The 17,044-nt window shown below is 40.0% G+C and overlaps 1 protein-coding gene across 2 annotated transcripts in view; it reads right to left on the reverse strand.

Moving 5' to 3' along the window:
* The window catches only part of ADAMTS6 (ADAM metallopeptidase with thrombospondin type 1 motif 6), a 233,598-nt gene that overhangs the window by 79,259 nt on the left and 137,295 nt on the right, over nt 1-17,044 (reverse strand). For both annotated transcript variants that reach the window (XM_036309506.1, XM_036309505.1), the window contains exons 13-14: nt 12,300-12,445; nt 10,120-10,183 (exon numbers count right to left, since the gene is read on the reverse strand). In XM_036309506.1, the coding sequence (XP_036165399.1) occupies nt 10,120-10,183; nt 12,300-12,445 (210 nt within the window). The remainder of the gene's footprint in view (nt 1-10,119; nt 10,184-12,299; nt 12,446-17,044) is intronic.

Below are 17,044 nucleotides of genomic sequence, written 5' to 3' on the forward strand. Positions count from 1 at the left end.
GGGCAGCGCCCAAACCTCCTGATCGCCCTGCGGCTCTGTGTGTGATAGGGGGCAGGGCCACAACCTCCCTATCGGCCCTGCTCTGTTCGTGACAGGGGAAGGTGCCCCAACCCCCTGATCAGCCCTGCTCTGTGCCTGATAGGGGGGAGCTCCCCAACCCCCTGATCGCCCTGCAGCTCTGTGTGTGACAGGGTGCAGCGCCCCAACCTCCTGATCTGCCCTGCTCTGTGTGTGACAGGGTGTGGTGCCCCAACCCCCCCACCCCCACGGGCCCTGCTCTGTGTGTGATGGGGTAGAGCCATAACCTCCCCATCGGCCCTGCCCTGAGTGTGACAGTGGCGGCACCCCAACCCCCTGATTGGCCCTGCTCTGTGGGTGATAGAGGGCGGCGTCCCAACCCCCTGATCCACCCTGCTCTGTGCGTGACGGGGGGAGCTCCCCAACCCCCTGATGGGCCCTGCTCTGTGCGTGACAGAGTACGGAGCCCCAACCCCCCTGATGGGCCCTGCTCTGTGCGTGACAGGGGGCTGCGCCCCAACCCCTGATTGGCCCTGCTCTGTGCGTGACAGGGTACGGAGCCCCAACCCCCTGATTGGCCCTGCTCTGTGCGTGACAGGGTACGGAGCCCCAACCCCCCTGATGGGCCCTGCTCTGTGCGTGACAGGGGGCAGCGCCCCAACCTCCCCATCGACCCTGCCTTGAGTGTGACAGGGGGCAGTGCCCCAACCCCCCAATCAGCCCTACCCTGAGCGTGAACGAGGGTGGCATCGCAACCTCCCAATCCGCCCTGCTCTGTGCATGACAGGGGGCGGCGTCCCAACTCCCCAATCAGCCCTGACCAGGGGCTCTGAGCCTGACCAGGGGCTGCACCTAGGGATTGGGCCTGCCCTCTGACACCCGGGAGCAGCCTAAGCCAGCAGGTCGTTATCTCCCGAGGGGTCCCAGACTGCGAGAGGGCACAGGCCAGGCTGAGGGGCCTCCCCTCCCCCTCGAGTGCACAAATTTTTGTGCACTGGGCCTCTAGTCTAATCTAATAAAAGACAAAAAGGGTAATTAACCATACCTCCGCTACGCTTCCCATTGGCTAATCAGGGCAATATGCAAATTAACTGCCAACAAAAATGGCGGTTAACTTGCATACTGCAGGCAGGGCAAGACAGCACCATCCTGCCTGCCCCGCTGCCATCCGGGCCTGCTATATGCGACCCGGGTGGCAGGCGGCCCGTATGGGACCCAACCCAGGGCTGGCGGGGGAACCGCAGCGATCCGCCACCGGCCACACCCACAAACGGCCTTCCCACAGGGATCCCGGGTTGGCGGGCACTAAGCACTGATCTGCCACCGGCAACACCCACAAACAGCCCTCCAGAGGAGATCCGGGGCTGGCGGGCGCTAAGCACCAATCCGCCACCGGCCATACCCACAAACGGCCCTCCTGCGGGGATCCTGGGTTGGCGGGTGCTAATGCACCAATCTGCCACCAACCACGCCCACAAACGGCCCTCCCGCGGGGATCTGAGGCTGGCAGGTGCTAATGCACTGATCCTCCACAGGCCACACCAAACAAGGTGCCTGTGTAAACTGTGAAACGCATGCTCTTAACAAAATTCAGGAGGTATTCACATTGCATGGAATGAAATGTTCACATTTCAAACTTCCAGACTATCCTTTATTAACGAATGCAAATACATGTGATCAACTGTATGAGCAACAAAGGGCAGAGGTTTTGATAAATTCTCTGAATGATGAACAGTTGGCAGCCTTTAAGACTATAACTTCAGCCATCGAAGATCAAACTGTACACCCCAAATGCTTTTTCTTAGGTGGTCCAGGTGGTAGTGGAAAAACATATCTGTATAAAGTTTTAACACATTATATTAGAAGTCGTGGTGGTACTGTTTTACCCACAGCGTCTACAGGAATTGCTGCAAATTTACTTCTTGGTGGAAGAACCTTTCATTCCCAATATAAATTACCAATTCCATTAAATGAAACTTTAATTTCTAGACTCGATATAAAGAGTGAAGTTGCTAAAATCATTAAAAAGGCCCAACTTCTTATTATTGATGAATGCACCATGGCATCCAGTCATGCTATAAATGCCATAGATAGATTACTAAGAGAAATTATGAATTTGAATGTTGCATTTGGTGGGAAAGTTCTCCTTCTCGGAGGGGATTTTCGACAATGTCTCAGTATTGTACTGCATGCTATGCGATTGGCCATAGTACAAACAAGTTTAAAGTACTGCAATGTTTGGGGTTGTTTCAGAAAGTTGTCTCTTACAACAAATATGAGATCAGAGGATTCTGCTTATAGTGAATGGTTAGTAAAACTTGGGGATGGCAAACTTGATAGCAGTTTTCATTTAGGAATGGATACTATTGAAATCCCCGATGAAATGATTTGTAACAGATCTATTATTGAAGCCACCTTTGGAAATAGTATATCTATAGGTAATATTAAAAAAAATATCTAAACATGCAATTCTTTGTCCAAAAAATGAGCATGTTAAAAAGTTAAATGAAGAAATTTTAGATATACTTGATAGAGAGTTTCACACATATTTGAGTGATGATTCCATTGACTCAACAGATGATGCTGAAAAGGAAAATTTTCCCACCGAATTTCTCAATAGTATTACTCCTCCGGAATGCCGTGTCATAAATTAAAATTGAAAGTGGGTGCAATCATCATGCTATTGAGAAATCTCAATAGTAAATGGGGTCTTTGTAATGGTACCAGATTTATTATCAAAAGATTATGACCTATCATTATCGAAGCTGAAGTATTAACCAGATCTGCAGAGGGAGAGGTTGTTCTGATTTCAAGAATTGATTTGTCCCCATCTGATACTGGTCTCCCGTTTAAATTAATTTGACAACAGTTTCCTGTGATGCCAGCATTTGCAATGACTATTAATAAATCACAAGGACAAACTCTAGACAGAGTAGGAATATTCCTACCTGAACCCTTTTTCACACACGGTCAATTATATGTTGCTTTCTCTCGAGTTTGAAGAGTGTGTGATGTTAAAGTTAAAGTTGTAAATACTTTATCCCAAGGGAAATTAGTCAAGCCCTCTGAAAGTGTTTTTACTCTTAATGTGGTATACAGGGAGATATTAGAATAAGCTTAATCACTTTATCAGTCATTATTTTCATCAGTGTTGTTTTTATATCATGAGTTTGTTGTTGTTATATCATTTTATTATTGTTTATTTATTAATAAAATTATGTATTATTTTCATATACATTGTACTCATTTCCTTTTATCTCTCACACTTTTATTATAGAGAAAGGGCAAATAGCAATATTAAAATATTTCCTCTAATTAACTCCCTTTCAATGTGTACAAATTTCGTGCACTGGGCCACTAGTATAAAATAAATATAGAAAATATAAATCTTTGTTTTATTATGGTTGCAAATATCAAAAAATTTCTATATGTGACACAGCACCAGAGTTAAGGTGGGGTTTTTCAAAATGCTGACACGCCGAGCTCAAAAGGTTCGCCATCACTGGGTTAGACGGTCAGTGCTAGGAGAGTCCTAGAACAGTACTCAGAAATTCTACCTTACTGAATCCCTTCCATGGGACTAGCCTGTTCCTTCTTAAAAAAAGACGTGCCCTTCTTCTTTATAAAAGTGACTTGAGGATTTAATGCATGAAAGTAATTTTTCATCTATAGCACATAAATGTAAATAATACTTAATGTGTACTATGTATTGAATACACATTAAGTATTAGGAGTAGCGCTAGATAGCTTGCAAGTGTTCCTTCTTTTAATTCTCAAACAGCCCTGCAAGCTTGATATAATCACACTCCATCCATATAGGAGTTCTCCAAAGTTTCCTGAGGTTAGGTGTCAGGCCAAGGTCAAACAGCAACAAGTATTACAGTCAGGATTTAAGCTTAAGTCAATGGGAATACAAAGTCCATTCTTTTTCACTACAATCCTACCTCTAAATAAAGGCTATGCTTTTTCTGTGTACCACAACCAAGGCAATCATACCACTTAATGACCTTAAGCAATGGACTGAAGAAGAAAACAATTGCAGAATAACATACCTTTTAGCACAGCTTCACTGAGAAGAAACCCAGGTACCATACAATCTATGCTTAAATTCTAGAACAGACCACAGATGACCTGGAAAACTCACTTTGATTCTTTAATTTTTTATAGTTTTGATGCATAAAATAAAGGAGGGAAGTGAAATGCTTAAGATGCATGAATAATATAACTTTCTATCTCAGCCAAAGTGAAACTTGAGTTTTCACCAGAAGTTCTATCCTAGTCACATATCAGCAGATGCAAAAAGACAAATAATACCAAACAGGACAAACACAAGGATTTTCTTGGTTTGGGAAATACCGAAGAAACACCGGAAAATTCTTTTTAAAAATGTAGAAAAGTCCTTTTCATAGTAATAGTTCTTCTTTAGGTTTTGATATAAAATTTGGCTTATAAACTTAACATAGCCATATATTTCCTTCTTACAAAAAAAAATCAAGTTATCAAATAAGGTATTCACAGCACCTATAAATTCTATTGAAAATAGTTATACTATGTTCACCCAATGGTTACCCTGTTAGAACATTTTGAATGATGGTTTTAAGTCATTAGAATGAAATATTGCTCAGGATGGCAGAAATGCCTGATTAATAGTAAAAATTTTGTATGCCAGTAAAAAGGAGATTTCATACTGATAATAATAAAAAATAAATTTTTGAGCCAATACCTTTCAGCAGATAATGCACAGATCTAGAGGCTTTATTTCTGTTAGTTAGTTCCTACCTTTACACATTTATAGAAACTGTCAGGACCTTATCAATCATTTATCTCTATGTCCAAAGAGGGGAACTATGTCCTTAACCAATGAATTCTTAGAATCAGTACACCCATAAAATTCTGCTCTACAAACCCAAGTTCCACATGGCCATGCCTATGAGATTAGCTTATGATCTCAAATATTCTATTATATTTATGGTTTAATGGTAAGACCAAATTTCATCCAATTCTCCTATGTGTCTTTAATAAATGTTCCTAGTTTCTCAGTAGTTTTAAGATGAAAAGCATATTCATTTGTTTCTGCCATAGCTATTGTCTTTACCTTCTAGTCTGTCCTGGAGACAAACCATCATGTGGCCGTGGTCAGCAAACTGCGGCTCGCGAGCCACATGCGGCTCTTTGGCCCCTTCAGTGTGGCTCTTCCACAAAATACCACGTGCGGGCACGCACATACAGTGTGATTGAAACTTCGTGGTCCATGCGCAGAAGTCGGTATTTTGTGGAAGAGCCACACGGAAGGAGCCAAAGAGCCGCATGTGGCTCGCAAGCTGCAGTTTGCCGAGCCGCAGTTTGCCGACACCTGGATGTGGATGTCAAAGAAAGAGTCCTTGTTTAGATTCTTTTGAAGGATTTTGAGCATGACCAGTGCTGATGCCCATCTAATAGATCCTGCTACAGATAATCAGCCTCAGTCTCACGTGTGAATACTTTGGCCTCTAGATTGGTTATGTTGCTGTTGAGAGTGGTCAGGCCAGTGTTGCAGCTGGATACCCTTTTCTGATCTATTTTAACATGGAGATATTTGCCTTTACATGTTGCCTGTTCTATCTCTGTGGATCTCTTTCTTTGAAACCGGGGTAAGTGGGACAAGAACTAATGGTAACACTCGCTCTTCTCTTCCTACCATTCCAATACCTTTCTAATGTCTGTGGTGAGAATAAAATTCGGGAGAACGTGTGGCTATCTTTTTGTGCTTGCCACTTTTGTTTGGTCTACATTCCTTCTAGGTTATAATTTCTCCTATAATCTAGGCAGAGTACTGTTAACTTTATGTGATTCAATCTGATTTACCACAGTGCAGGGATCCGCATAGGAGGAGTATTAAATCTTCAGAATAGTAAAGTGTTGCCTTGTGGATATAGCTCCTTTTGTCATAGCTACTAGACATTATGAATTCTAGAACTGATAGTGTTTGCATCTTTACTTGGGTCACTGGGAAACCCAGAGCAAAATCTGTGAACCACTTTGAGTAAGTGGAAGGATCTTTTGGTACACATTTAAGGTATTGGCCTTAGCTTTATATTATTTTCCTTTCCCTGTGATTTTCTAATTTATTCTATTTTTCAGTTGTGATTTTAATGAAGTTAATTCAACTCCAGTATATGTGCTGCTGAAGTAAGCACAAGCTAACTCAACTCTAATCAGAGCGTTAGAACCAATAATAATTATTATTATGTGTAAAAATATGAGAACTAAGCAGTAATCTATAATACCAGCTGGTTAGTCACAGAAAGGAGAAGATCAAGACTGCTGTACTGTATTGGAAACTGTATACTATGTGGAATGGGTTGCAAGATCTTAAAAGAAATGCAAATAGGATGGATCAAATACATGAGGGCATAAATGAGAAAGCACTGGGCAAGCCTCAAAGATTCAGGGCACTAAATAAAGAGCTATGGAGGTCCTACTGCTTGACCACCTGGCATCATCTCATCCTGGACACTAATTTGAAAATGCTTAAACGATGACTTGAATTCATCCTTTGTATCACCTCTCTTTAAATCTCAAGAAAAGATCTTGGATCACAAATGACGGAGCCCAAGATGTTTGTGCATTGTTTTCCATATCTCGGCTGTCAAATTGATTTTAACTAATTGGAAAGTCTTCTCTCAGATCTTATTCATGAAGCCACTAAATACAATGTACATAGCATTAAACTGTGTAAAACATGCACTAAGGCAGGCTGATCTGATAAAAGACAAGTATACTCTGTTGAATCCCTTAAATTAGAGTAGCTCGTAATAGACATCGAGGCACTACAGAATAAAAGAACATTTAAGGCATTATACCTTTAGAAAAAAGTACAAAGGTTAACTTACAGGACACAAACAAAAAAATCCTATAATTCTATAGAAACACCATTCTATGTTAGTTGGAAAATACTGAAGTCTTGCTTGCATTACTTAATCTTAACTCTGATCAATCACCCTTCTGGTTTATTATTAAATTATCTGTCCTATACTGTAGTCTACAAAATAGAAAGTTTAACAACAGATTTTTAAAATTATAAGTTTCTGCTCTAATAGGATACACACATTTCTGAAAAATCTCTTTCTGCAAAATTGCAAATTAAAAATATCAAGCCTAAAGGGAAAATAGCATTAGGGGCAGTAGGGGCAGACTAAAGACAAACCACCAACAATAAGAATTCTAAGAAAATATTAGCATAATTTTAAAAATACATGGCAGATTCCTAGCAAAGAAATGCTAGAGTAAACATAGGATTTTATCTTATTTAAAAAGGTGAAAAAGTTAATAAGGAAGGCTGATCTTGCTAGGTTGTAAGGACAAGAGGCCAATGGACAAAAAACAGGCAGAAACAACAATAAGGACTTGAACCACAGAGCATGTGATCAACTGAGCCAAAAGATGAATGTGAGATGAACAATCATGTCCAGCACAAATTTCCTCTGACTATATCACTGTAATTTGACTTCAGCTGGTGTATTGCTTAGTGGCACAAAATATGGAACAAAATAATTCAATCATTTATGAGTTAATTTATGTTGCAGAAATAAGGCTGTAATAGACAGATTATACCAAAACTTTAAATTATCAAAGTGTTTCTAGATTATGTTGAAAAAATTGAAATTAAAAGTGTCTTACCAAGCCAAGTCACTACTGAGGAGAATTGTCAGTATGGGGTGAAAATATGGGTAAAATAATAGGTTTGATAGATACTAAGTGCTCAATAAATGTTAGTAGCAGCTATTGCTATTACTTCTGTTTCTACTATCTATACCAATACAGTAGTCCCCCTTTTCTATGATTTCAGTTACCCAAGATCAACCACAGTCTGAAAATATTAAATGGAAAATTCCAGAAGTAAACCATTCATAAGTTTTAAATAGCATTTAAATTCCCTTTAAATTTAAATTCTGTTCTGAGTAATGTGATGAAATCTCACATAATCCCAACTCCATCCCTTTGTCCAGCATATCATTTCACACCATCACAAGAAGAAAGGTGAGTACAGTGCAATAAGATACTTTGAGAAAGCGATAATATTTATATAACTTTTATTGTAGTATATTGTTTTAACTATTCTTAGTTATTGTTGTTACTCTCTTATTGTGCTTAATTTATAAGTTAAACTTTATTATAGGTATGTATGTATGGGAGTGGATGGAAGTATATATAGGGTTTGGTACAATCTGGGGTCTCAGGTATCCCCTGGTGTCTTAGAATGTATCCTGCTCAGATAAGGAGGCACTACTGCAAAGACAGAAATTTAAAGAGCTCTGACACAGACACCTGTGGCATAACCAATATCTATTACTCTTTACTTTCTTGCTAACAGAGTTCTGATTTTTGCTCAGGAATCTACCTCTCAGGGAATGTGACCTTAACCCCATTAGAGGCATATCTGGATTAGACTAACCAATTATAGTAATCTCATTCCTTTTGCCCATGACTGGTTTAAGAGTAGGCTGTGGCTTCATAACCAATAAAACAATGAAGAAAGTTAGCTAAGAGAGCAGGGGAGGAGCTCTGGGGATATGACAAGAACATTTTCAGTTGAATATGGAGGCAAAAACCTGACAGTAGCAATTTTAGGAGAAAATGAGAAGAGGAATTAGATACAGTAAGTATAGACAACATTTTTGAGGAATTTTGTTACAAAGGAAGATAAGACGTGGGAAAATAACTGGCTGGCTTTTTGTTTTTTTCAAGATAGGAGAAATAACAATAGGTTTGTATGCTTATGGAAAAATCTAGAAGACAAGATGTTGAAAAATTATCTACATAATTATGGCATAACCAAGAATTACAATAGATATAGGGTTAGAGAGTGAAGATAGCAGGTAATGGTCTGATGACACGAAAGTAAAAGCTGTGGTTTTGTGTTTTTTGTTTAATTTATCTTTATTGTTGAAAGTATTACAGATGTCCACCCTTTTCCCCCTTTGACCCTCTCCACCCAGCCTCTGCCCCACTCCAGGCATTCATCACACTATTGTCTGTGTCTATGGGCTACGAATATATGTAATCTTTGGTTAATCTCTTCCTGCCCCTCCCGCCCTTCTCTCTGAGATTCAACAGTCTGTTCCATGCCTCCATGTCTCTGGATCTATTTTGTTCATTAGATTCCACATATAAATGAGATCATGTGATACTTGTCCTTCTTTGACTGGCTTATTTCGGTTTTTTGTCTTTTTTTATCCTCATTGGAGGATATTTTTCCATTGATTTTTAGAGAGAGTAGAAGAGACGGGGAAAGACAGAGAGAAACATCAATGTGAGGGAAAACACATCAATTGGTTGCCTCCTACACAGGCCCCAACCAGGACGCAGGCTGGGGATAAGCCTGCAACTGTGATACATGCCCTTGACCAAAATCAAACTCAGGACCCTTCGGTCTGCAGGCCAACGCTCTATCCACTGAGCCAAACTGGCTAGGGCATCACTTATTTCATTTTATCTGGAAGAAGTAATGAGAATATAAAGAAGATAGTCAACCTACTTTCAGACCCAGTCATTCAAGAGCCCAGGGAGAAAACCAACTTTGAAGAGCTGCAGAGGAAGCAGTATCTCCAGAGGAGAGCCCGTTTCCATTAGAACAAGGTGAAAGGAAGGAAAATTCAGAGAAGTCAGGAATTTTGCTGTTGGTGGATCATGAATTCCTGAGGGCACAGAAGAGTTTCAGCAGCTGGGCAGGGGCAGGAAACAGAAGAGGGGATATGCAGGGCCTATGGGATTAGATGTGGGGGTCTAGGGCTTCCTGCAGTGGCAAATACGAACCAGGATAAAGAGCATAGTAATTGTGCTGGACTCAAGAAACATATGATGGTAAAGTTGTGAGTGTTCTGGGGACCAGGGCAGTTCAGGGGCACAGGGTATTTCCTCCTAGTGCTGGTGCTCTTCCTCCTGACTCCTGTTGATGGAACGCATGGACCTGAGGCTGGCTCCCTTCATCATCAACAACTTTATAAAAACGCATGTCACCATCACACATACGGATTTCTGATCAAAAAGCTTACAATTTTTAAAAATCTCCCTGCTCTGGGGGAAATGTAATTTTTCATAGCAGAGTTTGGTTTTACTTACATCTGTGTTACAGGAGCGATACCGTTTCCTTTCCCCAAGGCAGTAGCTTCCATCTCCTGAAGGTCTGAAAACACATTTTGTTTAACATGTGAATATACTCTACTTATCCACATAGAAAGCACATATATTGCATGATGAAAACATATTAACATTTACTTTAAGAAAATACAAAATTGGACATTTTATTAGTTATTAAAAAATCATGCTGGGGACTGTTAGTAATAATGATTATGATTGCTGAATGTTAAAATTAAGGCAATTTACTATGAGTAACTTTACAAGACTGTTAATTGTCATGATTTACATTAAGAAAATGCAATTAAATCAATGTATTTTCTAATTATTATAGTAAACAGGTGATTGGTTCAATTTGAGATTCCAGCTTAAAATTCACTTATTTATAATGAAAAGCCACTTGAATCATTTCAACAAACCCATAACCCGATGCATTTTGCCCACCAAGTTGGAAATGAAAAGTTTGATTTTTCCTCAGACTGGAAACAAGAGAGGACACTAAATGACTCTCTGGAAATAGTTTCAGTTCCAAGTAAATAATGCAGAAATGAATTTCTATCTCATTTCAAATATATATTTTTAAATGATGTTAAATCTAAACATCAGAAGGGCTTGCATTATATAAATGCTTTAAATAATACTCAAATTAATGAAAAAGTGAGATGTCAAATATTTTATTTCCATCAATTAATTTTTAAAGTATTAAACATTAGGTAGAGCCATACGCTATTATTTGAATGCTATTTTTGAAGGCTAACTTGTTCTTTTAAAAGAGGTCTGGTCATACTCTTAAATATCTGGGTATGTTATTGATTATTATAGGGTTTTATAATTTTGGTTATTATTCTACAGTAGCCTACAGTTGAACTTAGATTAATTATTCTGTACTTGTTTTAAAAATAGCAAAGTTTAAATTACAACTTTGACTTACTAGAATCAATGGGATAATTTAAGTGACAATTTTGAATATGTTTTGAATGCCAGTGAATGGTGACTCTAAGCATGGAAAACAAATGGCCCAGCTTGAACCAGCTTGGGAGAAATGGGTCGGTCAGACAAAAACAAAGTAACGGGGACGGTGGTAGCATGGCTGGTTTACGCGTAAGTGACCGTGAGTGAGCTCGGTTTAGCAGGAGGGTAAAAATAGCTAGAAAATGGGAGAATGGAAACACAGCACTAAAATCCAGGGAAACGATTTCAAGCTAAAAAGAGAAGAAAAGAGACTATTTAGAGAGAGGAGCCAAAGAGAGGGATCCTGAGTTAAAAGGAGGAAGAAACAAATGCAGACCATCTTTCACCCCAGAAGGAGGAATACAGCAGAAATGATGTATCATCACCTGGTTCTGCACCAAAATATGCATTGGGAAAGAAGGCCATCAACCTGAGCTCTAGCCAAAAATGTGAGCTGCTAAGGAGCAGTTCAGTCTCCAGAGGGGCAGGAAAGACCACGCGGAGGGACAGTCCACCTGCAATGGGCAGTGGCGGGAGGGAGAAGCAATACCACAGCAAAGCATACTGATGGGACTGGCCTTCCGCCAGAGGGGCTCCGGCTGGAGAAAAAGATGGTGGGAGAGGAGCAGTCTGACCTGCATAAAACAGCCATGGGGAGAAAAGTGGTGGCAACTCCAGAAGATGATTAATGGGGGCATGTGAAAGGAAACTATTTTAACACATGGGCAGTATTCTTTTCATTGTGATTTGTGATGCGAATCAAGGCATTTCAACCCTTGAAGGGCTCTCATTGGTCCTTTTAATACTACTGTAGCAGTAATAATTTTATGTGACATGTGAAAAGACCTTAGGTTTCCTGGGAATAATGGTACTGTAGCTAAGACCAGACCTGGATTCATCCATAATTCAGTAGTTTTTGGAAAAGGAAATCTATCTGATTATTAGTAGATTAAGAATTCTGGCTCTACCTGGGGTAGATACACAATGCTTGTCTTTCTCCCCTTTCTTTTATTTTTAGTCACATAGGAAGGGGCGGGGAAGAAAAGGAAAGTCTGTCTAACAAGGCTCCTCCGCTCTCCTTGCCTCGTGCTTGTTCTGAAGACAAGCACTTGGCTCGGGAGTGAAACGTTTTTACAGATAACATGTGAAACCACAGCTTTGAATCATTTCCAACTGTGTCTTTTTGTTGGCTGCGGCTTACTTTAGCTACTTACGCTGGACTGTCACACTGTCTTAGAGATGAGGAGACGCCTCCCCCGCAGGTCCTGCTGCACTTTCCCCACAGTGACCAGGCACCCCAGCCCCCTTCTACGCTCTGGGGCGAAGTGCCAAAAGCAACACATTCTCCCTGATAGCACCACTGCAAGATTGCACAGAAAACACAGAATTAGCTTTTAGGCAGATACAGCTATCAGGACAGAAATACACAAAGTTCAGGCAACGACCAATTACAGGCATTAGCATTCTCCCAACAGATAACAGAGTTCTTTAACCGTGTTTACACATTGGTGATGGTGCGTGTGATTTGCAAATTATCTTTAGCTAGGCAATGATTTCAAAATCTCTAACATGTACCAGGAGTTTAAAAAACGAGTCTACTTCTCTTCCCTTATTTCACCTACTCCAGACTTTTCGTGTTTCTCATTAGGGAGACCTCAAAAGTCTTTTTTCGATATTCTAGTATTAAAAAATTTTCTTTATATTCCACTATTATTAGACTCATGGAATGATAACGCAATATGGAAAGTTCCCCAGTAAGGAATTTTTATGATGGTAATTGCTTTTTCTTTAAAAAAAAAAAAAAAGAAAGAAAGAAAGAAAAGAAAAGAAAGAAAGAAAGAAAGAAAAAGAAAAGGCTGGTTGAGGCTACAATGGTAAAAGAATGTGTTGTGGCATTTCATCTACATGAGTACTGCAGACATAATAAAAGTAATGCCAAGACACTAGGGACTGGGTACAAAAAAACCCTTATGTACACCAACCAGCCATGTGCATAGCCCCTGCGTGAACATGTGTGTTGGAATTCTTCTCAGCTTTACTCTCTGCAATAAACCACACATACTGCACATAAGTAGAAAGCCAGGAATAATTTATCGAGATGCAGACATCAAATAATCAGCTCATAACTCTAACATGATAAATCTTACTTGCAGAATATGGTAAGAAGGAAAGCCTTTTTTAAAAACAACAAGAAGAAGCCTTTCTAGGCTTTTATTGGTGCATTTTGTGAATTGCCATCAATCGCTGACAAACCATACTGATGCTATGAAAGTCATTTGTTTACGTGAATAACCATAGGCAACGTTATTAGAGTTGAGTAACTGTCAGCAATGTTAGCTAGCTAAATAAAAATTCAACATTATATTAAAACATAGAGGGATTAGGACATGTGATGCTTAAAAGTAATCATTGTATAATACTAATTATATATATCCAGAATTTTTTTCACTTTTCACCTTTTTCACTGCTACCAATGGCAAATGGAATAGCTTCTTACCTGGTTCCCCTACTTCCACTTTTTCCTATCTATAATCAATCTGTTCTCCAGTAAGCTTTCAGAGAGATCTTTTTAAAAAACATATTATCGCATCATGTCTCTTTTTTTGCTTAAAAGACTCTGGTCAGCTGTGGCCTGTGGGAAACACCCCTGCCTCCTTCTCCAGCCTCACTCTCTCTCGGATTTCTCCAGACATACCAGATTTCCTTCCTTTCCTCCAACACTAAGCCCGTTCCCTTCATAAGGCACTTGCATCTGCTGGTCCCTTGGGAATACTCTTCTCCCAATTCCTTATATTGCTGTGTTCTCATCATTCAGTCCCAGGTCAAGTGTCATCTCACCAGGGAACTCTTTCCTTGACCACCTTATCCCAAAGTGGAACCTCCAGGATGTAATCGTTTTAGTACACACTACTTTAAATTACCCTGTTTATTTTTCGAATTACTTCATTATTGTCTATCTCCTCTCGTTAGTAAGTAAAAACTTTAATGTGACAAGTGTGGCTATTTAAATTTAAATTAATTAAAAATTAGGTTCCTCAGACCGGCTAGCTACATTCCAGGGCTTCATAGCCACATGTGTGGCAACAATGTTGGGCAGAGCAGATCCAGCATGTCAGTCACCACAGAATGTGCTGGAAGCTGGTCCATCCTTGCTGCTTGACACAGTCGCTGCAGGGAAGAAACATCTGCACAGCATATGTTTCAAGGGACCTGGCGCATATGGCATACTGTTCTTAATATGTTTGCTCCCCCTCTTGGCGCTATGTGTTTTAACCAAGGTCACCTCTCAGAGAAAGGTTGTTTCCCCAGGTAGGGATTTTTCCCTGAAGTTAGGGAGGGAATAAAACCCCTTAACTAAGTGACAGGCGGGTAATTAATACTTTAACTACGAACAATCATGCTTAAGCTACATAATCTTTACTCCCTGGAATGGAGATAAGAAACGCCCTAACCTTTGGAATAGAGATTGATAGGATTAAAATCTACTGGTATAAATACAGATGTAACAAGACAATAAGACACAGAACTTGTCTGGAGATCCTGGCTAGAGAACCCAACTATGCTGATCAACTGAACGCTGCCTCCGTGTCATTCCTTCTTTGCCGACTCTATCCACACCTTTGGGAACCCCGGGACCTGCTGGGGCTGGATCCCAACAAGAATGTTCTATCTAGGACAGTGCTTAGCATGTAGTAGATAAGCAGCAAAAATCCATTGACTGAAAGACAACGTTAGTTCAATTTTAGAATTCTGTGTTCTGTTTTAGTTGCTGCATGTCAGGAAGGAAATGGAAATACTGGAGGGTAAAGAGAGTCAAATTCACCTTTGTTTCCCTAGGACTTAGCACTGAGTAAATGTTTTAGTAGCTGTGACAACATACAAGACTTTTTAGAGAAGTGCTAAGCAATTATCATTTGTCCATAAAAAAATTAGGCAAGAAGAATTCAAATTTTGGTTGGCTAGAAAGCAGAACATTCTGAGCCTTAACCTATTAGATATTAAAGTAAGACAATAAGAAAGATTATGAGTTTTGACAATGAAAATTACCATGAAAAAAACCCATCTGTCCAAAATGATGAAGCAGAGGTTGCTGGCTGCACTGATATAATACAGGATCAGCTCTGGGAGTAGGACTGCTGATAATGTACACTTGAGAGGGAGAGCATGTTCCAGCTGCCAGCTTATCGCTTACCTAATTGATCCTGAAGACCAATCATTTGTATAATGATATACCACCAATTGTGCTATACCTTCACCTATATAAAAGTCACAACATTAGGCCAAATAATCTCCGGTTTTACATTTTTGTTATTAGAAGTACCTGTGTGTACGGACACCTATGCCTGTACCTGTTTTTTCTTTGAGAATGACTGAGCAAAGTAGTATTGACCAGCGATGACTGATTTGGGCCATGGTTTCAATTAATGACAACACTTTAAAAAACTCCACCTCTTAAAATTTGTCTATTTTTTCAAGTTGGAAATCTAGCATTATTGATTTCAAATAACATTAAAGCTTGATTTTACATTTTATAAAAGCACAGAGCTGCATCTAAAGCTCAAAAGAACTTAAGCATTCATGAGATCTAACCACCTCATTTTTCAAATGAGAAAACCAGAGCCTATAGCAGGTTGACTTGCCCAAAGTCACTTACTGGCAGAAAGGAAGGAATTATCTGTCCAAAAATACACAAAAAATCAGTGTGTGTGTGTGTGGGGGGGGGGGGGGGAGGGAATCTATTAGAGGTGTAGAATTCTATATTTAAAAACATTAAATAATATTCCACTATACTTTACTGAACTGTTTTTACTACACAAAATACAAAATAACACTAGAGACTGAAAATAAAAAAAAATTCACTTAGCTATAAGTGAACAGCCACATATTATTTCAGACCTCCTTGGGTACTCTTATAATTGGGAGAGAAAAAATCACTTTCTGCATTTTCAAGGGCTAAAGGAATTGTGAAAGCCATAAGGACACAAAAAGATGTAGGTTCCAAAGTATTTAATAACATTGTTATATGTTTCCTGGAGACTCACAAAGTGTAGGACAGGGAAAGAAGTCACACAAATGATTTTGTTTCCTTTTAAAACCTATCCTTAAGGTAAAAGATAAATACAATATTCACCTTATAAAATGTTGCTCAATTCTCATGATTACTTAACATTTACACAGTATTTCATAATTGGTTTGCTAGAACCTTTTACTGCATAAATTCACCCGATTGATTATATCTATTCCATGAAATCTATACTAATAAAAGGGTAATATGCTAATTAGACTGGGAGATCTTCTGGGAGACCTTCCGGATATCCTTCCGGACAAAGTCATGGTGGCAGGGCCAAGGCAGAGGCGGTTAGGGGAGATCAGGCCAGGAGGGGAGGGCAGTTGGGGGTGAGCAGGCTGGCGGGGTGGGGGGGGGGGAGTTGGGGGCAAGCAGACCAGCAGGGGGACAGTTGGGGGCAATCAGGCTGGCAAGGTGGGGGAGGGGCAGTTGGGGGTGAGAAAGCCAGCAGGCAGAGTGGTTAGGGCGATCAGGGAGGCAGGCAGGACAGCGGTTAGGAGCCAGCAGGCCCGATTGGGAGAGGCATGTCCCCCAAGGGGTCCCAGGTTAGAGAGGGTGCAGGCTGGGCTGAGGGACACCCCCGCCCCCGTGCACGAATTTCCTACACCAGGCCACTAGTTATAACATGATAGACAATTATATCAGATAGTTAAGTAACAAAGATTAATGGGTTAAAAAAGAAGAATTCATAATAATATAAGTATCATTCACCAATTGATAAGAAACTACTGTCTAGTTTAATAACTAATTAACAACATTGTTAGCTAGTTAACAAGTAAACAACTTCAGTCTATATAGGGACAACTTCACTCTGTATGTAGTCTGTGTTATAAACCTGAGCTCTCATTCGAACAATATATTTGATTTAAAGCAAGTCATTTATTTATTTTC

This window comes from Myotis myotis, unplaced genomic scaffold (assembly GCF_014108235.1).
Source record: "Myotis myotis isolate mMyoMyo1 unplaced genomic scaffold, mMyoMyo1.p scaffold_m19_p_5, whole genome shotgun sequence".
Classification (NCBI taxonomy): Eukaryota; Metazoa; Chordata; class Mammalia; order Chiroptera; family Vespertilionidae; genus Myotis; species Myotis myotis.